Below are 23,236 nucleotides of genomic sequence, written 5' to 3'. Positions count from 1 at the left end.
ATCCTTCTCTTCAAACCGTGGGATGCAGTCTGTTTGTTGTGAAGCCCTATGATCCCACTCAATTAACTGAAACACGGATAAGATAACAAGTCATAAGTTAACTACAAATATAACCTGAAGACGTTGAGTGTACGCTGCTTCAGAATACACCTGTAAAGAACTGTTAATCGTTGTTGGATTTTTTTTAATGATGTGTGAACACACATATTCTAAAGAATTAAAAATAAGAATTACCACCATGGCTCCTTTACTGAATAGCGAGCTTTTATTATATATATATGTATATATGTATATGTATGNATAGATTTATTTACATGTCCAGATGATTGATAGTCAGCCTATCTACCTGTCTGTCTTACAGATGTGTTTTATAGAAAGCCCGTTGCTATTGTTAATGCTTCAGTGCTGTCACATAGATGGGCTGTCATAAATATCCCCTAACAACTATGTTTGCTGCTTATCTGAATTAGTTAGAATGCTGTTTGCAGCTCCAGTTTTGAAAGAAGCAGTTTAGCCTCCACCTCCTGTTATTTCTTTTTCCATTAACCTCTTCCAGGGAAGATTTTGTTTTCAGTTGTGATAAATACACATAAGTTTCAAATCCCTGATTATCTTTCTACAGTAGCCAGATGATAAGATTCCAAAATCATTTTCAGCTTACAGTAGAACTTGAAAAATAAAATGGCAATTTAAAAACGAACTCAGGAGATGAATAAATCTTTGTGGCCTCAGCTAGTACGGGTTTGGTATCCCACTCACTAATTACCGAAGAAAACATGGATTCATCCTTACATTTTAACCCTGAACCTTGACAGCGTTTCAAATCACTTGGTTTATAGGACTCTTTGGGAGCTAAAAGAATAGCAGTCATTTTATTACAGATTTCAATAAATACAGTAGATTCAACATTCATTAATATATTGCAAGAGTCTTGCAAAATTCTTGGAAAGGAAACCTGCAGGTGAATAGGAGAGATCAAACATACCTGCACAACTTAAATGTTCATCTGAGTGTATTTTAGAGGTGAAATGAAAAATTAGGATGACAGTTTATTTGGGATCCCGATAGGAAAAATGGCCTATGTAATACGCTTCAGAATGGTGGTCCAGGTGTAATGTCCAGGGACTATTAAAAGGTGCCTCAACCAGTTTGCATAGCCAGCTCACACAAGGATAAAAGAAAGCGATTTGATCAGCCATCTCTCTTGCTCCTGAAATAGCAGCTCAGTATAGAGGCATCTGATACACTGAAAGTGCTGAGAGTTCAAAAGAATTTGAGTGACACAAAATAAATGCAATACGTTTCTGGTTTGTAAGTGGATTACACGTAGGCAATAATTGTTTGCTTTGTGGAACTACTTTGTGTTTGCCAGTGGGACAGGCCTCGGTCAATTTTCCACAAGATGTGTGTGCCCTGAATGTAAATAATCCCCCCTCCATGGGGAAGGGGTGTGCAGCACTCAAAATATGAAGTTTAACTGAGATTTTGGGGTTAATTCAAGTACGGGTCCCCTAATGAAAAAGAACTGGATTTGAAATCAGTTCATTTAATGATGGTGCTTTATGAAGGCCATTATCCCCTGCTGATGACGAAGCTGATAGTCGGCTGAGCCTCTGGAAGGGAGGGGGCGCTGGGCTCGGCTTACCAAAGTCCGGTTATAATCCCCCCAAGCACTTGTGTTTCTCATTAAGTGAGTGTGGCCACAAGTTGCTAGATTCTTGAAGGTCTTTGCAAGTCCTGGCTTATTCTTCAATGAGTAAACAACATTATTTTTTTTTTAGCTGATGCCAAACACTGCTTTAGATATTCCCTCCATGGAGAAGCAAAGACTTCGGCCTAAATTAGTGTGTGGGACCAGACATCCAGATAAAAACTTAAAATCCAAATACTTAGTTCTGTCGACAATATCTAGATATTTGATGACATAGAAACAAAGCATTGGGATTTTCAATGGGACTCTTCAGTTTTTACCTGAGTTTTTTATTGCCATAGCCACAACACTGTGCAGTTAAGTCAAAAAGCACAAAGGCATATTCGTATGAGCACATTTGGGGTGCTTATAAATATAATTACATAAAATACGCTACTTTGAAGTAATATATTAATTCATTTTCCTGTCATAATAAATTACATGTATTTGAAATAAAATAACTTGGTTAAAATGTAAGATTGTAATTTTAGTATTAACTTGATTTCTTCTAGGAAAAGTGCTTAATTTAAAAAGGAAAAAGAAAAAGCACTATTAATTCCAATTAATGTTATAATTACTCATCTTATAGTGAATGTAGTAGCAGTGGCTTTCATTTTGATAATTATATATGTAAAAGACCATAATTAAACCAATTATTATATAAATAGTGTGCTTATTCAGGTACATTAGTTTATAAAAATGAATTTATAGGATTAATATCTTTTCAATCAACTTTTTTTCTGGATTGATAAGAAAATACTTATGACTTTTATGTGCTATGGAGAAGTTGATTCGATGAAAAGAAAACCCTAATATCTAACTTTATAAAAACTAAATGTGTGCATAGTAATTTGCAATATTCAATGAAATTCATATACCCCATTTTGGTGATAAATGGCCTATGAATATAAACCTTCTGAAACAAGTACCAGTTTGTATAATTAATCATCTTTATGATTCTTCTGTGATTTCAAACTGTCATCTTCAATAGCAGTTTGGATTTTGAAGCAGTCATTAATTATAGTGTTAAATTTTTTCATGGCTGACAAAATTGTGTTTAGTTTTAGAATTTCAAAACTGCTAAATTTTATCTTGAAAAATTACTGCTTAGAACAGTAGCCTCAAATCACAGCTTAGACCAGCCGAGCATGAAGCTGCTCCAGTCATCTGTGAGGCTAGATTAACACTGGCCTGGATGGAAATGGAGAGCTGTTTGTTTCCTACAGAAGTGTGTTACTATCGGCGTATCTAAGACAGGGTAGGAAATCAAGTGTCTGCCTATGCGTGTTTATGTATAAATATTTATATGTTATATAGGTTGGACTTGCAAAGTGAGGGAGTGAATCATCCTATTCTAATTTCAAAGAAGGTTTGCATGGATTTCTGAGAATGTCAGCTATCAGAACATCTTCTCCATTTTAAAACATGAATTATTTATCATTTAGGAAATATCAAAGCTTAACATTGTTGAAGAAATTTTGCACTCTTTCTTTTGAGGATGGCAGATAAAACTGATCAGTGGTCCAGTCCCCAAGATCTTTCTCCTCATGGCCAGCCAATAGTTTCTCAACATGTAGATGAAATATTTCATTATTTATCTTAATATTAAGGAACCTTTGGTAAAAAAGTGAACATGTTCAAGTAGCTTAAAAAGCAGCCACCATTGTGATTTAGGTTTTTTTCTTTTCTGTTTGTTTGTTTGTTTGGCAGCCCTCCTTAGGTTAATCACACTCCTCAGTAAGGCTTTTCTAATGTTTAGAGTGGCATGTCCATAGAAACATACGCCAAGTAGATACTTAACAATTGTCTATTTGAGCAGGATAGCCCAGCCTTGCACAGTGCCTGGCACATAACAGGCACTCGAATATTTGGGTGAATGTTTCACACGTGAAAGTTGAGGTTATGGGAAAGCTTAATTGTGTGAAGCATTCAGAATGGAGCCTCCGAACTGGCTATAGACTGATGGACAGGAAAAATAATCCATTTAACTATATTTGCAGAGAAGGGTATATAGAAAACATATTTTAAAAAGAGGGCTTGTTCTTCTTCCCCAATCTCTATCCCACTCCCCCACCCTCCTATGCTTTTAAAAGCAAGCAATTGGCCACTAGTTGATTCAAATAGTTGTCAAACCACTGGAAAAATGCTTCCTTTTCATTGTGCTTTTTTTGGACACTATAGATATGGTAAATCATGAACTACATTATAAAAATACCTCTTTTATGCCCAAACATTCAGTAGGAGGGAATGACATTTCTTTTATTACCTTGGTAAATGTTTTTAAGGTGTTTAGCAATAAGCTTTCTTTTTGTCAAAACTGCTTAGATGCAGTGGTTGCTAGGAATTTACTAGAAAACCTATAGTTAATAATATCAGGAAGAGAAGGATATATGTTTAGTCAGCTAATATGACAGATCAGCTTGAGTAGCCCATGCCTTTTCGTTTCCCTATCATTTTCTTGATCTTTTCTGTTCTGGAAAAAGAGTGGTAATTGAAGTTTTAAAAAGTTTATTTCCATTATTGCCCATCAGCCAATGTTTTAGCACTTTTTCCATCTTTTGGACAGAGGAATAGATTGTTCTAAATAATAGAAAAAATAATGCTTAAGAGATTTCTCAAGAAAACAGGATGAGATTTTAATACAAATGTGAACAAGGTCATCCATTAGCCTTAGTAAATTAACTCTTTCTTCTTCAGCTGTGTGATTTCTTTTCCCCTCTGCAGGTAAAAACTCCAGAATTTTGTCATGTTTCCTATAATGTGAAATTTTAACGTGAAGAAGTGTTTATTTTTTAAGAATAGTGTTTAAAATAAATTATTTCCTTTGATGGTTGCTGACTTATTGAAATCGACATAGACCCATATTTATTACTATTTACCTTTGATTTTATGTCTTGCCTTTCTTTCTTTCCTTAATTGGTGGTAACGGATTTTTTTTAAAGTAGTGTTCCAAGAAACCTGCTATAAAAGTCAACCACTCATTTAAAGAAAGATACTAGAGAGGATAACTTTGGCAGAGACTCAAGCTTCACGGGTGGATGAGAGGTCTCTTAGAAGAGGATTCTATGATAAAATAAATTCTTTCTTTCTTAACCAAACAGAGCCAGTAATCATCAGACTACCATTGGTTTGCATGCTGCTAAATTCTGCAGAAATTTTAACCTACAGACGGGGAACAGCAGATGCTACAGAATGGAGACTAATGGAACTTCTACTTTCTGGCTTTCCCTAAAAGTGCTGTAGATACTAAGTTACCACACAGCATATCTTTTTGTGGTAGAACACTGCAGTGTATTTACCCCTTCTGCACACTGCATTCTGGCTTGGAATTTTGGTCCGTGGTTTCATCCATTGTTACCAGCGATGCTAGACTCCCCCAAGAGTTAAATACAGTGGAGCTTGCATTTATGTGAAGCGAGTAAGCTTGGTCTTTCCAGCGGCTGTTTCATTGCGCATTACCTCCCACTTTGCTTCCCTCTGTGTGTGTGGCAAAGGGAATTGTCCTAAGAAATATCGGCTTCCTCTGAACACAAACGTGTATTTGTACACCAGCAAGTCCACAGTCTCCTGAATTGGGGTGCCATTAATAACTGCACCTTTAAAAAACCTTTTAGAACTTAGAGGGGTTTAGGGTTTGTGGAAACTCACATTTGCTTCCACAGTTTCTATAAATGCATTAAAAACCAGAAAATCAATGCATATTAAAGTGAAAAGGTAATTTGCAAGATATCTTTTTAATAGAAAACTTTAATTTTGGGTTCATACAGAAGATAAGTTGTCATGTATCTGTTCAGAATCGTTAATATAATCATCTCAGACTTTTTTTGAAAGTGACTCCATTTAATTAAAAGATTACAAAGATGCTCATGAACCACACATCGATGGAATACTTATCCTGAAAGTTGGAGGCCTCCTCATTTTAATTTGTGTGCCATGCTTGATGTACCTGAGAAACCAAACCGAAATTACGAAATAGTTTCCTGTCTTAATTGTCCAGGATTTTTTTTTTAATTAACCTATTTTTATATCAGCAATGCCTGAGACAGATATGTTTTACCATACAAAACTCAGGATTGAGCTGGTAGGAGCTACTGCAGATAATGCAGCTTTTTAAAATCAGCTGCTAGGTACTATAAACCCTTTAAAATTACTAACAAATGAGGGAGGCCTGACTGTGGACTGTTCAAAATTGTTAGCCATGTGCTTATAAAAAGGGACACATGAATGATATTTGTGTATTTAACCCTGGTTATAAAAAGCCATTTGAGTTTTATAACAGCATGTTCAGCGGTTACAGAGCCTTATAACTTGAGCTAAAAATGTAGACTCCTACCGTACAAGGAGCCATAACAAGGGCCTAGCTAGGAAGAGCAGTACTGGCCATCCCTGAGAATAAAACATGTGCATGTATACGTAGACGTATCTGTGGGTGTGCATATTTACAAGGAATAATTATACTTTAAGTTTGATTTTTTTAAATGAGCAATAAAAAGTACTCTGACAGAATGTTTCTTGTGACCTGAAAGAACCCTTTCCTCATATCCAGCTCATGAATTTTTGGTATTATTAAAAGTATGACTGTTTAGGAAATCATGTGTGTGGGTTTTCAAGAAATCAAATGTAATAAAAGTAAGGTATATTTCTAAAAAGAGATGCAGCTCTATATAGGTGAAAAGAAGGAAATGGAAGAAAGAAAAGGAAAGAACAAAAATAACCTCACAAAATGGAGGAGAAGGGAATAAGCATTAAGGAAACATAGGAAGAAACATCATTTCCTCCAGTTTTATAGTGTGCCAAGCATTGTGCCAAGCCCATCATATGTGTCGGTGGAGAGGGTGTGCATGGGTCTTATTTAATATTCACAATGCTCCTAGGAGATGGGTCTCACAAGTGCGGAAGTGAAGACTGGAGACTTTAAAACAGTCTTCATATGGACACACAGCAAGCAAGTGGCAGAGCAGAGAAAGGAACTGTGGTCTGGCTGATACTGGAATTAAAAACAAGTCAGGCTTGGCTCCATTCTCAAAATGTCCTTATTCTGCAGTCATGCCTCTCTTTAAGTGCACGCGAAACCCGGGCCAGACACCCAGTGGTTAGGCTAATTAGTTATTTGGGGGCCCGACTAGGCCAGGATCCAGAGGCACCCTCCCTTTCAGGCAGAGAGGAGGGACAGATCCATGAAACAGCCCCAGAAGTAAGGAGGAGGGGACGAAAATAATCAATTTTCATTAATTTTTCCATAGCTTTTGCACATTTGCTTTTAGTTTTTACCTTTTATCTTCCAAGAATCTTAGAAGATTAAATACAATCTTTAGAATCTTTTAGCAGGTGATTCAAAACACGTTGCTTGTCTGCCATTGTGCCACTAGGCTGGCAGGTCTTAAAGGGGCGAGGTTCCTGATGGCCCCATTCTGCCCTGTGAAAGTTACGTGCTACTTAGCAAATCATTTATTTCCCCGTTCTTCTATTTCCTACCTGTTAAAAGAGGTCCATACCTCATTCCTTGATGTCCTCAGATAGTAAACATCAGAATTATTTTAAGAAAGTAAAAATAAAACCACAAAAATGCTACCCAATCGATACGCACGCCAGTCACACATATCATTTTGAGGAATGTGTTCAATCTGAGTGACAGCTTAAAGAGAAAGAATGCATGACTATCCCATGAAGAACTCATGGTATTTTCTTCACTTATATTACCTCTCTCATCCTCTTCAGATCTCTGTTGATAAATGGGTCAGACACCATCAGCCCCATTTGACAATTGAGGCAACGAGAGGTTAAGTGCTTGACCATTGCCAGTAACCAAGAGGAGAACGGGACTTAAGTCTCCTGTCCAAATCTGAGGTCCATTTTACCTCCTCCTTATGGCCAAATTGCTACCTCAGAAACTATCTTTGTTCTGAGTTCCCTTGGCTGTAAAAATAGGGTCATATCATATCTATACAAGGTCGTCACTCTTAGAGCAAAGATTTTATCATCTCGGGAATTAGAGTCCTGAGTGCTTGTGGCATAAAAGTGCTTTATACATTTCACAAAAAATTAGAAAAGTTTCCTAGTAGGGGGTGTGAATGGGCTTGCTGGGTGCACTGTGAGCTTGAAGCAGTGGGAAAATCCGGATCATCCCTGACCTAGGATGTGGACTTTGGCAGATAATCTGAGGGCAGAAAATGTTTCCAGCTCCATTTTGATTCAGTACAATACTGGACAATTTTTACAAGTCCTTCTTTATGGTATTCCCTTGATATAACCATGAGCCATTTCCTTCACAGTGTTTTTTTTTTTTAATTAACATTATTCATCACAATGAAAAACTTGTGAATATTTTTCCTACCATGAAATGGAAATTGTTTGAAAATTATTCTAAACTGATTTTTTTTTCAAGGGGAAAACAAATCCATAGTGATGCTCTAGGTTTGGCCTTTAATGCCTTGATGGAAACTTAAAGAGATGCTGAAGACTTGTCATTAACATGCCATTTGCTTCCCTGCTACTTGCTTGACACACAACACATACCGGATGCGTTGCGGTTGTCACTGTAAGAAAATAAATTTTAGGCTGTGCATGTTTTGAATGTCAGCGAAGTTGAAATTAAAAACAAAACCCCCCCACCTATGCCAGTATTTACACATTTTGACCTAAGAAAACACCATTCACTTCTGCGTCTTTAATCCCTAGCACAGCACCAGGCATAGAGTTGGTACTCGGTCCATGCTGGCTGAATACATTTGTGTGCTGGTTAGACAAACATAAGAGCAGTCTTATTCTTTAAGACACAATGAGTTTTCCTACTTAATGATTAAGGTATTATTGGATTAAAGGTCTCCTAGAGAAACTGTTTATTTATTTATTTTGAGAGAAAGTGATAGAGAGAGAGAGAGAGAGAGGGAGAGAGAGAATCCCAAGAAGGCTCCATGGTGTCAGCACAGAGCCTGACACAGGTCTCAGTCTCACGAACCATGCGATCATGACTTTAGCTGAAACCAAGAGTCGGGCGCTTAACTGACTGAGCCACCCAGGTGCCCCGTTTCCAGCCATTTCTCACCAGAGAGAACCAGGTTAGAAAAGTCAGGAACTGCCAAGGACAGAAGGACAGTTCTGTCCAAATAGATGCTGTTTACAGCCGCAGATGTGAAATGAAAGGCATGGTCTTCTTGTTTGTCAGGAGGCCTGCTTGATCTTACCTACAAGTAATTCAGATGCCAAAAATTATTACTTTGGGTGTGGAAACAGCCCGTGAATGCACATTCACACATTCAAGCTAAGATTATTCTTAAAGTGCTTCCTGATGGTGATACTTAATTCTAAAAATGGGGCAGTGTGCAGTTCACCTTCTAAATCTAACATGACAGTCGTCATGGGTTATTTTTATAATCGACTAAATGAAAAGTGTAATAGGATGAGGTGGGTAAATTTAAGTTTCTAGAAGCAATTGTGTTTGCACTGTGTGCTACTTTGGAGTGTTTTTTGTTGTGGTTTTGTGTTTTGTGAACCAAAGCAAACTAACATTTCTGTGAAGTTTATGGCATCCTAGAGTGGAAATACTTGGCAGGATTTTTTTTTAAACTTCTAATATTTCCAACCTACGTGAAACTTTCACAGATCAAAGCGAGGACAAGATATGTTAGGATACTATTAACGCTTTTGTGAGGGCAAACCTGTATTTTTAAGGACAGGTGTTGGCATTCTAGTACAATTATTCCCATCCCTGTGGAAAAGCTCAAATGTCATTCCATTGTAGGGTATGTTTCTCTATTAGAAACATTTAAATTTGATAAAATTCATTTTTGAAAAGTTAGATGTGCAACTTAAATGTCATAAATGACACTCAGTTCTGTCTCTAGGCATATATCCAAACCTTAATGGCTCACAATCTTTATTAGTATCGTTTCTTAATGGCCTGGCCATTACTACTGGATGAAACCATGTGAAACATATTTACCTGTTTTCTTGTTTTAGTATATAGTTTCTATATATTGCTATCAATAGAACATTCTGTATGGCATCATATGTTAACTTGCACCATTTCAACCAATAATATAATGTTATGTTAAGGAGCCAAACTCCTAGAGCAATATATTATATATTGTATAATGTATTCTTAGTAAGGCCTGCCTTTTCCCAGTACTTAAAGTTTTATGAAATTATGAGGTGCCTTAGCTAGAGTTTGATTATCACTTTATATATTGGAAAAAGTCATAATCATGCTATCATGATTGGCTTTGTCTTTTCCTAGGCGTTAGTTTTGTGGTTCTTTTTGAAGGACTTGTCGAGTTGGAGGAGAGAAAAGAAATAGTGGACCTATTCTTTCATATAAATATGATACCAAGCCTTTGCGGCTCATGCTTTTTGTTAGCTCTTTTGTAGCATCAGAAGTTTGAAGGCCTCATTTCCCCAGTACGGTATTTTCTAAAATTGAAGAGAAAAATGAAGATCGGTGGAACCTAGGAAAAGAGCTCCAAGTAGGGAAAATGGACTGAGCAAAAGGGGTAACAGTGTCATTTGATACTTTTGTGAACTTATGTCATTGCCTGAGAAGAAATGAGGATTCATTTCAATAACTAGGGAAGTAGTTAACCATTCAAAAACTCATTCATATGACTAAATGAGAATTCTTATTGGTACTGCATTTCTCAAAATCAGTAGAACTTATTCCCCCGCCTGTATATCATTTCCAGAATTAGATCATTGAAACATTTAAATCTTAGTACTAGAACACTAACTGCAGAATACACGCTGTAGATGGATGATGAGGTCCCCCAGGAAATTGTCTTAGCATCTGACATGATCATCCCCTGTAGTAAAAATTTTAAGTTCTAATCATTTAGCTCTATAAAGTGGGTAGTTTTTCAGCTGTAAAAGTGATCTCAAAGCTTAGCTTTATATGCTTCCCCTTTTTTATTTTCAAAAACGTATATTGAGACAAATGTGTTATTACTGTTTATAGAATCTAGTACCTGTAGATGGGTTATACCATCTTACAGGGCAGTCCTCCAAGAAAATCACTCTACAGTCTACATCAATTTTATTATATATGAAAACCACTCAGACTTCTACTTGATCATGCTTCTCATCTTCAAACAATTCTCTTTTCTATTCCAAACATTTGCATGGTATCCTCAGGCAGTTCATTTCTGGATGCTGTGTAGAGAAATTAGTATCCTTTAAATCAGCTAACAGAATTCAGACACGTAACTTATAGCAGGTGGGGTGAATTTTCTCCTTACTGAATTGTGCATAGAAGAAGATATGAAATGGGAAATTTTATAACCCCCCTGTTTTCGGCAAACCAGTGTAGGATACTGTCTAGAGATGCAGATACTGGAGCTAGATGACACCGACATTGATAGTTGCTAGCTAAACAATCTTAGTAAGATGACTTAATCTTTCTGTGCCTCTATTTCTTCTTCTGTAAAACGGGAATACTAAGCTTACCCTACATAGGGCTGTTGTGAGGAAGGGGTTAATACATGTATAGCACTTAGGACAGAACTCTTAGTAAATGTTAGCTACCATGTAAGAGCTTGCTGAAAGAGCCATATCACTATTTCCTAGTAAGATTTCTTTGTATATGTAAGTTAGACTTTTGCCACGCATATTAGCACATTAGCAATACTTTTAAGAAAGGATCAATAGCATTGACTTAGAAAGGCAATACCACAATTATTTCAAAATCCTAGTCAACTGCAGTTTTCATTTGCTGTGTTCACTTTAACTCTGGCCTTAGGATGAATTTTCATTACCGAAAGTGCTTTAACTGGCTACTGTAATTGTATAGTTTACAGAAGTTTTTTTTTAAGCTTTATAAATTCCATGAGTGAATTTTTTTTCTTCTCAATGTGACATTATTCTCTTAAGTTGTCGGTTTAAGAACAACACTTCAGGGCTGATTCGGGGAAGAAGAGCAGGTTTCCTTGATTTTCCAAGGGAAATGGCTGCTTCAGGAGGAGCAGTCCAGTGGGTGTCGAGGCTTCCAGGCCATTTAGATCCTTGTTCATCATTTCCCACTCACTTGCTTTGCAGCTTGCAGTTCCTCACAATGATGAATGGACCCGATTTGCCAGGACCCTCGTGGAGATTCGTGCCAACAGAGCCGATAGCGAAGAGGAAGGCACCGTTGAGTTATCTGCCTAGTGGAAACTGACCGTCCCCACCCCAGCCCCCACCTTCACCTTCTAGAACTCAGCTCTGCGGTCCTCGATTGCACTTGTATTCGGTGTCCATTCAGTATCCGTGTCGTGTGACATTTGGGTGTCATATTGTGCCAGCTTTGCTCCAAGTATTCCAAATGTATCCCACCCTGCACCCCACTGACCTGAAATTCACCAGATCATTTCTATCTTTAGATTTGTCTCAAAACTGGGGGGGAGGGGTGGGGAGGGAGGGAGGCTTTACGGGTTTAGTTGTTGCCTTTTAACTACTTAGTAGCTGTATTTAATAGCTGGAGACCTCTGGTTAAATTTGTTCTTACATGCACTTCTGGCATAGTCCTATTAAATCCATATGAAGCCAGATATGATTAGGTGCAGATGTGGTGTGCTTCACGATGTGGTGCAGGGCCAAAGACTTGAGATGTGGTGTTTTACATGGTGACTCACATTATGAATGGATTTACTAGAAGAACATTGCCGCTCCTTATTTATTGTGGTGTGCTGCATGGAACATATTGATTTGAAAGCATTAAAATAAACGATCCTAGAGCATGTGCATAATGAGAGGACTGTATTGTCTCTCTGCTGCTGTTGAGGTTACATTAAGTTCCAAATAACAATTACAGTATGCTGGTTCCACGGAGGACGAGAAATCTTTAGAGGTTTGTTGCACTGAATGGAATGGATTTTAATGCCTATTATTTCTAGGTACTTTAACAATATTTCAAATATAGTTGACCATTGATACTTGTCATTCAAGCTAACATAGTCCAGCAAGAGTCTGTGGTTCCTGAATATGACACCAGTATTGCCAATAAAACGTTCCAAACCAGGTCTGCGCCAGCGTGGATAAATCCTGTACTTGGGGAAAGACTGATTNTAGGGTCATGTTAAAGATTGATAATGAGCCCTACAGGCAGCCAATCTGGCTGGACTTAAACCAAGACTCTGGTTTTATTTTTACGAGGGAATGTGTGTGGTTTTTTGGAAAGCTTTCCCGTATCTCCTTCACCGGAGCCACTCTTGCCCAGAGATGGTCTCCCACGTTAGAATAAGAAAAACAGGTTAAGATGAAGATACCAAATGGTCTACACATTTCCTTTTAAAAAGTTTACCCCAGGAATTTATGTTTCTTGCTATTGGACTAGGAAATGTGTCTATAAACAATTTTAATAGAAAATTTTCTCAGAGTCATTTCATGCCTCGAGAGAATTAAAACATCTGAAGACAAACTTTCAGCTTTTCAGGGAGAGAATCTCCCTGGTGCTTTGGTGGTAGGGACTCCTTGAACTCTGAGATTTCTTTTAAAAATAATGATATGCTTTTTCTTGACGTGCCATTAGGTACATAGATATTGAAAGTCTTTGAAGGCAGGAATTAAATTTTTAAAGATAAAATATGAGGGTCTTAAATAGGTTTAAAAGCAATCCAATAAAAGTACCAGGGGGAAAAAAGTCTCTCAAGCTTACACTACAGGACCTGAATAAAGAATAAAGCAATAACCCATAAGTTGCTATTACAGACCGAACTCTGAATGATTCTGGGAGCAAAGGAAGCACGTGAAACATGACATGGGTTTCTATACATACGCTTCCCACTGTGGTAGCTAGTCTCCAAAATAGTCTTGCATAGTGCTGTTCCATGGGGATTCCAGGCTGACCTGGTGTAAATGATGGAGTATGGAGGAAGTGATGCTGTGTGGGGTCCAAGACATGGTTATGAGAACACTTATAGCTTCCTTCTTGGTCTCTGCGCAAACTCATTCTTGGTCCCTGTGCCAAGAAGTACAAGTATCTGTATAAGAAGTACAACTATCCTGAGACCTCTGGGCCACACACAGGCCCGAGGTGACCATGTAGTGGCCATGTGTCAGACTCCCAGCCAGCTCACGACAATTCAAGTCATCCTGGCTAATGTTCTGGAAGGGATGTGGCTGCCATGAAAATTTGCCTCTCTGATCTCCTACTGCAGAGAGTATAACTGACTGACAGCTCTAGCTGCTTTGCTTTGAAATCTGCCCCCATGTTTGATGAAGGTCATGCTTTCCACAGGTTTCTCTCAGCTGACTAGAGCATGGCAGGGATACTGAGGCAGGCCTGTTCCTAGAAGATATAAAACTTCTCTGACAGGTAACTTGCTTAGGGACTCCCTGTAAGCATTTAAAAAACTTTATAGAACTGTACTGTAATCTAAAACTAATTTTCCCTCCTTCGCTCCCTCCCTCCTATCTTTCTCTCTCTCTCTCTCAGGGTCAGACCAGCATCACTGTCTGATGGCTCTCCCAGCATGATCTGGGTGGGGAAGACAGGCTGGTCCTGATAAGAGAGTAAAGAGACTCACTATTCACCAAGAGAGTTGCAAGAATTAACATGTACTGTAGGGGTTAGGGGAATAGCACTGAGATTGGATTTTGAGGGGTTTAAGGGAGCCAGAATGTAAGATCGGATAGGCAAGAATCCACCGAATTTGATTGAGAGACTTTTTCAGGATATGTGATTTTATACTCTGGCAAGGACCCCAGGGGATGGGGTGGTTGATACAGTGGCTCTTAGAAGTCTAGAAAAGGTATAGCCTACACTTAATGAAGTGACAATGTCTGAGTTGTCCTGACCAATAGTACAGAAAGGAACAAAGAGGTTGAAGGAAGTAAATAGGTTAGAATGGATATACTATGTAAAGCTAGAAGACACATCCAGGAGTTATATTCCATAGGAAGGCCCAGAGCACACACCCTTCACCAACGCCATTAGCAACAAGCCAGAGAGAAAAGCATAAACATCTTTTGGCCGCCTCTGCACACCAAGGCTGACAGTAAGAGAGGCAGTCACAGAGCAGGGCTTCTTAGTGTCTGTGGGGATGATAAGACCCTGGACTAACAGTGGCTAGTTAACTGGTGGCAGTTAACCCCCAGAAGCCAGTAAGCCACAATTACTGTAATGGCCAGCTAGATCAGAGGAGCAGCAGAGGAGACTTTATTTATCCAAAGAACAGGGCATCCTAAGAGAAAAACAGGGCAGTTCAAATGGCGTTTAACGTCTATAACCAAAAACATAAAAGCAAGAACGGAGGAGCAAGAGGCTGAAGGCAGTTACTTCAGAAAATCGCAATTCTCTGCTCATTACCGAAACCTGAGCCAATTTTTTGATCTAGAACTCACTGACTGAAGAGGTGTCTAGCTTGCTAGCAGGAAAGACATCATAGCAAACATGTACTGTGATGATTTCCTCAGTCCTTCCCTGAAGGGACCTATGGCCATTTATTCAGGCCAATGTGCAACGCAGAAAGAAAAATCAGACACCTCGAGAACTACAGGATACAGGGTCTCAGTTCACACTGAAACCCAAACCTGTATCATAGTCCCCAGTTAAACTGGCCATTTATGGTGACTAGGCAATATATGAAGTCACAATGAGCTCATTTGGTCTATGGACCCACACGGTGACTGTTTCCCTAATCCCTAAGTGTTCCATCGGCACTGACATATTTGGCATTGGGTCCCTAGCCTCTGGGGGGTAAGAACTATACAGAAGGAAGGCCAAGTGGAAATCTCTGAAACTGCCATACTCCACCTCCTCCTACCAAGATAGTAAATGAAAAACATTACATCTTGGGGTAGGGCTGGGATCACGGCAACATTAGTGATGGATTTAAAGCCCTAGAAGACGCAGAGTGGTGGTCCCTGGAGTTTTTTTCATTTGATACACCAGTCTGGCCCCTTCATGACATAGATGAATACTGGAGAATCACTGGAGTAGTGCAAGCTCAACCAAGTAGGAGCTCTGATCATAGCTGCTGTGTCATATGTGACATCTTTCTTGGAACAGATTAATAAGGCCTCTGGTACATGGTATGTGGCTGATTGATGAATGCATTATTTTCTAGTCCAACTATATAATAATATCAGAAAGAGTTTGTACTTATGTGGAAAAAAGAACAATATTTATTTACACCTTTGTCTCTGTTAACTTATCATCCTACACCATATTCTACGTAATTCTGGACATGACTGAACATCCACAGAACATTACACTAATCCATGACATCAATGGCGTAATATTGTTTAGGCAGGAGAAATAAGAGTTAACTAACGCGCCAGAAGTCCAATAAGGCACGTATACTCCAGAGGGTGGGAGGTAATTTCAAGGAAGACGTGGGAACACAGCACCCAGTAGGCTTCTCTGGGTTCTCAAGGCAACACACTCCATGTCTAAGAATACTGTTCTGGTCTGTTATACCAGGTGGCACACAAGGTCTGGGGAAGGGCTCAGAAGAAAGGACTTTGCAGCAGATCTAAACTGCAGTGCAAGGAGCTCTACTCAGCCATTCAGTCAACTGATGCCATGGTATTAGAAGTGCTGATGGTGGAGAAAAAATATGGCAACTTATGGCAGGCCCTGGTAGGGAAATTATAACAGTGGCCCATGGGGTTCCGAAGGTAAGCCATGCTAGCTGCAGCAAAGAATTAGGTGACTTTTGAGAAATGGCTCCCAGCATATGACTGGGTCATGGAAGAAGTAAAGCTCTTCACCATGGAATATGAAGATACCAGACATCCAAACAGCCCATTATAAGTTGACTCCTGTCAGCCTTGTGAAGGTATAAAGTCAGAAAGAGCTACTTGAAACCTCTTCCATAAGATGCAAATTGTGCATGCAGAAGGTACATCTGAGCAGAACCAGAGGACATGAGGAAGCTGCATGAGCAAGTAACCCAGAAGCCCAATGTCACCCAACAGGATTTCACCAGCACCCCTTTCCCATGCTTGCATACACAGTCATATGTGGGGACTGTGGGTTTGGTAGGACTGGCTGAAAAAAGGGGAAAGGTCAGAGCCTGCTTTACATATGGGTTGGCTCAGTTTGTGGGTGAAGGCTTAGAATGGATGACAGCTGGGGCACCTGGGTGGCTCAGCTGGTTGAACGTCTGACTTCAGCACAGGTTATAATCTCATGGTTCGTGAGTCTGAGCCCTGCATTGGGCTCTCTGAGGTCAGGGCGGAGCCCGCTTCAGATCCTCTTCATCCCTTTCTCTCTGCCGCTCCCCTGCTCATGCTCGTTCTCTCAAAAATAATTTACAAAAAAAAGGAAAAAAAAAATGGATGACAGTGACATTATAGCCATTTTCAAGGGTGACCTTGGAAGACTAAAGAGGGAAAAATTTTCCAATAGATGGAGCTGGAAGTTGTGTGCACATAGTCACCTACTTTGTGTGGAAGGACAAGTGGTCAGAAGTAAGTAAATATACACATCATTGCCCTTGGCCAAGACCCCATAACCTCACTCATGAATTCTTGCAATGATCTCCTAACTGACCTCCTGGTTTCCACCTTTGACCTCTTCAGCCTCTTCTCAAGATAGCCACTTGAATGATGCTGTTACAACATTGAACTCCTCAGCCCAAAGCATACCAATAGCATAAGTCACGGGGATATAAAGTACAGCTTAGGGAATACAGTCAATAACATTTGAATAACTTCGTATAGTGACAGATGGTGACTATACTCATCACGGTGAGCAGTTTGTAACGTATTAAATGTCAAATCACTATGTCGAACACCTGAAACTAATATAACATGGTATGTCAACTATAGTTCAATAAAAAACAAAACAAAACACACAAATGGCTTTCACATCACTTGGAGTAAAAGTCAAAATCCTGACAGTGGCCCACACGCCCCACAAGATGTGACTCTTACTTCTTATCTGATCTTACTTACATCCTGTTACTTAATCTTTGTGAACCACCCCTGTTTCTCTGACCTCCCTCTTTGACACATCAAGCACGTCTAATCATAAGGCCTTTGTACTAATTGTTTCTTCTTTCCAGAAGGCTGAAAGCACTAAATTTATAAACCTCCATGCACATGTTTTAAAATTTCACTCTTTAATATAATTAAGGTCATTCCTCTGATTGATTTTTCAAGTAACCTTTTATCTATGAGTAACAGGTTCCCTAACAGCTTACCATCAACATCAATAAGAAGTCATAGTTTAAAACACAACAACAAACAATGAAAGATGAGTTTAAAAAGCATCTGATGCTCCTACTTGGAGCACCGAGAGCTAGGGAGAATTAAAAATTATAAGTAAAATGAGAAAAAGTGTTTTTTTTTTGTATTTTTAGTGAGGTGTAATTCACATACAATAAAATGCACAGATGTGGCATGTCTGAGTCAACACATTAAACAACTGTGTACACTCATGTAACCCGCAGACAAAACAAGATACAGAACAGTTTAATAAGGACAAAAATTCTCTCATGGCCCTTTCCAGCAATCATTGTTTTGATTTCTGTCAACACAGATTAGTTTTGCCTGTTCTGTTGTTAAACTTCATGTAAGTGAAAAAACAGAGCATGTCTTATTTTTATGTCTGAGTTATTTTGCTTGACATAATTCCTTTGACATTCGTCAAGGCACTGAATATTTGAGTAATATGTTCCTTTTTATTGCTGACTGGTATTCCATTTTACAATTATTCTGCAATTCATTTATTCACTCGCCAGCTACTGAACATTCGTGTTTCGAGTTGGAGGACTTTTTGTCTAACGTTGCCATGAGTATTCTTGTACAGTTCTTTTTGCAGGCACGTGTTTTCTTAGGTAAATGCTGGGAGCGGAGTTTCTGGGTCATATGGTAGATCTATGTTTCACTCTCCAAGAAACCTGATAAGCGCTCTCCAAGTGGCTGCACCCTCTCACAGTCCCACCAGCAAAGCATCAGAAACCCAGTTGTACCACAACTGCCCCACTATCTGGTATTGTTGGTCTTTTCCAGTTTGGCCATTGGGGTAGGTACGGAACAATGTCCTGCTGTGGTTTTAGCTTGCATACAGGCGATGACTGGTGGTTTTAAGCACCTCTGCATGTGCTTATTGGCCATTCTTACATGCTGTATTATATCTTTTTCTGTGAAACAGCTGCTCAAATATTTTGGCCATTTTTAAACACTGGATATTCTTATTATTAATTTAAGAAAGTTCTTTATAGAATCTCTATAAAACTCCTTTGTCAGATGTATGTGTTACAAATATTTTTCCCAGTCTGTGACTTGGAACTTCATTCCCTTAAAATATTGTGAGATGAAGAAGTGTTAAGTTTTGGTGAAGTCCAATTTGCCCATTTTTATCATTTCCGATGAGTATTTTACGGTTCTTCCTAGCAAATCTTTGCTTGCCTCAGGTCACAAAGATATGATCTTGTTTTCTTCTGAACATTTTACTGTTTTAGGCTTTACACGTAAATCTATGATGAATCTTAATGCTTATGTATGGAATGAGGAAGTGGTCAAAACTGATTTAGCTGGTCTGGCAATATGTGCTGAAAAAAATCATTTTCTTTTTGAACATTAAATTGAATTAGCATCCTTGGTAAAAAGTCAATTGATGATATACTTATAGGTAATTTTTTTAATGTTTATTTTTGGGGGGGGGAGAGAGAGAGAGAGAGAGAGCGCGCGCACTTGGGAGGGCCAGAGAGAGAGGGAGACACAAAATCTGAAATAGGCTCCTGGCTCTGAACTGTCAGCACAGAGATGGATGTGGGGTTCGAACTCCAGAATGGCAAGATCATGACCTGAGCTGAAGTTGGATGCTTAACTGACTGAGCCACCCAGGCGCCCCCATATAGGTAATTATTTAAATGTTTATTTTGAGAGAGAGAGTATGTGCGCGCATGGGAGGGGCAGCACGGGAGAGACAGAATCCCGAGCAGGCTCCGCACTTGTTCCATGAACAGTGAGATCATGACCTGACCTGAAATCAAGAGTCGGACACTTAACCGACTGAGTCACCCAGGCGCCCCTACATGTAGGTGTTTTTATGGAGCCACTATCCTATTTTATTGAGCAATTTGTCTTTATATAATACATTGTCTTGTTGCTGTAGCCTATAGTAAGTCTTGAAATCAGGTAGTGTAAGTACTCCAAATTTGTTATTCATTTTTAAACTCTGTTTTAGCTTTTCTAGATCTTTTGTGTTTCCATGTTAATTTTAGAATCATTAAAAATTTTTAAAAAGAAAACCGTATTGCTTGGCTTTCATTTAATCTATATACTATTTTGGAAGAATAAACATACTAACCATTTTGAATCTTCTAATCCATTAACGGGTTATGTCTTTCCATTCATTGAGTCTTCTTTACCTCACAATGGCTTGTAGTATGTAGGTTGTACACATCTTTAAGATTTATTTCTAGGTATTTACCTGTTTTATTCTATCGTAAATATTATAATTTAGATTTTACTTTCCAAATATTTTTTTCCAGTTTTCAGAAATAAAATTTGTCTTTGTATACTCACCTTATAGTTTGCAACTTTACTAAGTATATTACTTCTAGATTTCATAGATCCTACTGATTATTACATATAAAATTGTACTGAGAATAATGAAAACTGTATTTCTTCCTTTCCAACCTTTTTTTTTTCATGCCTTACAACACTAGCTAGCACTTCTAGCTCAATGTTGTACTGAAGAGACGAAGGAAGACATCCTTACCCTTTCCCTAAACTTCCTATAAAAGAGTTTCAATGTTTCACTTTTATCATATGAGGAAATTCCATTTTATTTTTAGCTTATCAAAAAGCTTTATTATAAATAGGTTATACTTCTGCATCTATTGATATAGTCATAGAACTTTTCCATTTACTCTGTTTATGCAATGAATTATACCAGGTGATTGTTTTTTTGAATGTTAATTCAACCTTGCCATCCTGGTATAAACCTCATTTGATCAAAATACATTACTAGATTCTATTTGCTAATAATTTTTTTAAATGTTTCATTTTGAGAGCAAGCACCAGTGGGGAGGGTCAGAGTGCAAGGGAGACACAGAATCTGAAGCAGGCACCAGGCTCTGAGCTGTCAGCACAGAGCCCAGTGCAGGGCTCGAACTCATCAACCAAAAGATCATGCCTGAGCCGAAGTCGGATGCTTAACTGACTAAGCTACCCAGAAGTCCCCTATTTGCTGATAATTTAAGACATTTCCTATAATTTTTCCGTAAGGATACTGGTCTTTAATTTTCTATTCTTGTAAGGTCTTTGGCAGGTCTTAGTTACATGATTATGTTTACACGAGGAACTGAGAAATGTTCCCACATCCTCTATTTTGAGGAAGAGTGTAAAAATGGTATTAATTCTTCCTTAAATTTTGATAGAATTCACTGGTGAAGACATGTGGCCCTGGAGGTTTTTTTTTAGAAGGAAGTTTTTGGTAACAAATTCATTTATTTAATAGAAATAGGGCTATTCAGATTTTCTATTTCTTTTTGGTTCCATTTTGGCAAGGTGTTTTTTCAAGAAATGCCCATTTCATTTAAGGTGTCAAATTCATTAACATTGCTCTTCTATTCCCTTATTACTTTTGTGTGTGTGTGTGTGTGTGTGTGTGTGTGTGTGATCATAGTAATGTCTTTTTAATTTTTGATATATTGGTAATTTGTCTTCTTTTAATAGTCTTGTTAGTTATCAGTATTGTTAAGTGTTTAAAGAATTGGCTTTGGAATTGTTGATTTTTCTCTATTGTTTGTCCATTTTTTCCTCTTTCTATTTTGGATTTCATTTGCTCTTTTTTTTCTTACCTCCTAAGGTAGAAATTAGATCATTGGTTGTAAAAGACTTGTTTTCTTCTAATTTAGGTCTTTAAAGTTATAAAAATCCCTGTAAGTACTGCCTTTCCTGTATGTATCCCACAAATTTTGATGTGTTGTGTTTTTGTTATCATTCTGTTCAAAATATTTTCTAATTTCCGTTGTATTATTTGACCCATGGGCTTTATAGAAGTGTGTTTAGTTTCAAAATATTTGGAAAGCTTTCCAGATATCTTTGTTTTTATTTCTAGTTTGATTCTGCTTGGTAAGAAAACATACAGAGTAAGAAATACTCTATATTTCAAATCCTTTGAAATTTATTAAGATTTATTTTATGGGCTAGCATATGGCCTAGCTTGGTCAATGTTTCATGTGCCCTTAAAAAGAATGTGAATTCTTCAGATACTGGGTCTGTGGTTCTAAAAATGTCAAATAGATTAAACTGCCTGAGAGTATGGTTTCAATCTTCTGTAATCTTACTGATTATTTTCTATCTATCAATTTCTGAGAAGAGAATGTTAACATATGCAAATATGGCTGTGCTTTGTCTATTTACCTTTTAGTTCCGTTTTTACTCATGTACTTTGAAGCTCTGTTACTAGATACTTAAATATTTAGTTTATCATATCCTCTTGATAACTGACCCTTTTATTTTAAAATCTACCTCTAGTGTCGTTTCATTTCAGCCTGGACTCTTTGGCTTCTGTTGGTGACAAACTTTCAGGTTTTGCTTATCTGGGAATATTATCATTTCTCCCTCATCTTTGAAGGATAATTTTATCAGAAGTAGAAATCTTCACTGACAGATTTTTTTTTTTTCTTTTAACACGTTGAATATTTCATCCCACTGCCTTCTAGCTTCTATGGCTTCAGATAAGATATCAGCTGCTAATCTTATTTCGGCTCCTTTGTATATGATAAGTTGCTTCTTTCTTGTAGCTTCAAGACTGCCTCATGGGTTTTGGCTTTTGACAGTTTGATTATGATGTATTTATGTTGGGTCTCTGAATCTGTCCTACTTGAATTTCATGGAGCTTCTTGAACAATGACAGATTGTTTTTCATCAACTTTGGCAAGGTTTTAACCTTTATCTCTTCAACAATTCTGCCCTTCCCCTGTCTCCTTGTGGAACCCCCATTATGTGCACATTGGCATACATCATGGTGCCCCACAGGTCTGTGTTCAACTTTCTTTCTTGTTTCTTTTTGTTCTTTAGACTGCATGGTTCAATCGATCCTTCCTCACATTTGCTTCTTCTTTCTTCTGCCTACTACATTCTATACTTCCCATTAGTTCTTTAGACTTGGTTTCAATTCATTCATTACACTCCTAATAAATGGCTTGAAACCTTTGTCTAGAAAGAAAATCCAGTATCTGGGCTTCCTCAGACACAGATTTTCTTGATTTCTTTTTTTGTTCTTGTGTATCTGCCATACTCCGCTTCTTTACATGTCTTATATTTTTTTGATGAACACTAGATGTTTTGAATATTTATAATGTACAACTCTGGAAATCAGATTGTCTTCCATCCCCAGGATTTGTTGTTGCTGCTTACTGTAATCGTTGTTTAGCAAAGTCTCTGAATTCCATACAATATACATTCTGTGTCACGTGTGGCCCGCTAATGAAGTCTGTTAACTTAATGGTTAGCCAACAACTGGACAGAGATTTCTGTAAATGCCTAGGACCAGAAGACTCTTTGAGTCTTTGCCAAAGGGCTCATGTGTGTTGAGGCGCACTTTCACCACTCAGCCAGGCAGTTTACAACTCTGCGTTAGTCTTCACTTCCTCTTTCTGGAGAGCCTCAAGG

General features: G+C 38.2%; 1 protein-coding gene across 4 annotated transcripts in view; it reads left to right on the top strand.

Moving 5' to 3' along the window:
• DYNC1I1 (dynein cytoplasmic 1 intermediate chain 1) overlaps positions 1–12,059 on the top strand; it is a 269,847-nt gene extending 257,788 nt beyond the window's left edge. For all 4 annotated transcript variants that reach the window (XM_077765365.1, XM_077765363.1, XM_077765364.1 and 1 more), the window contains one exon: positions 11,714–12,059. In XM_077765365.1, the coding sequence (XP_077621491.1) occupies positions 11,714–11,824 (111 nt within the window). In that variant the 3' untranslated portion in view covers positions 11,825–12,059. The remainder of the gene's footprint in view (positions 1–11,713) is intronic.
• Positions 12,060–23,236: the final 11,177 nt, after the last annotated feature.

This window comes from Crocuta crocuta, unplaced genomic scaffold (assembly GCF_008692635.1).
Source record: "Crocuta crocuta isolate KB4526 unplaced genomic scaffold, BGI_CrCroc_1.0 scaffold14, whole genome shotgun sequence".
NCBI classification, from domain to species: Eukaryota; Metazoa; Chordata; class Mammalia; order Carnivora; family Hyaenidae; genus Crocuta; species Crocuta crocuta.
The sequence above is the reverse complement of the archived record's forward strand: the minus strand, read 5'-3'. Positions and strand labels throughout refer to the sequence as shown.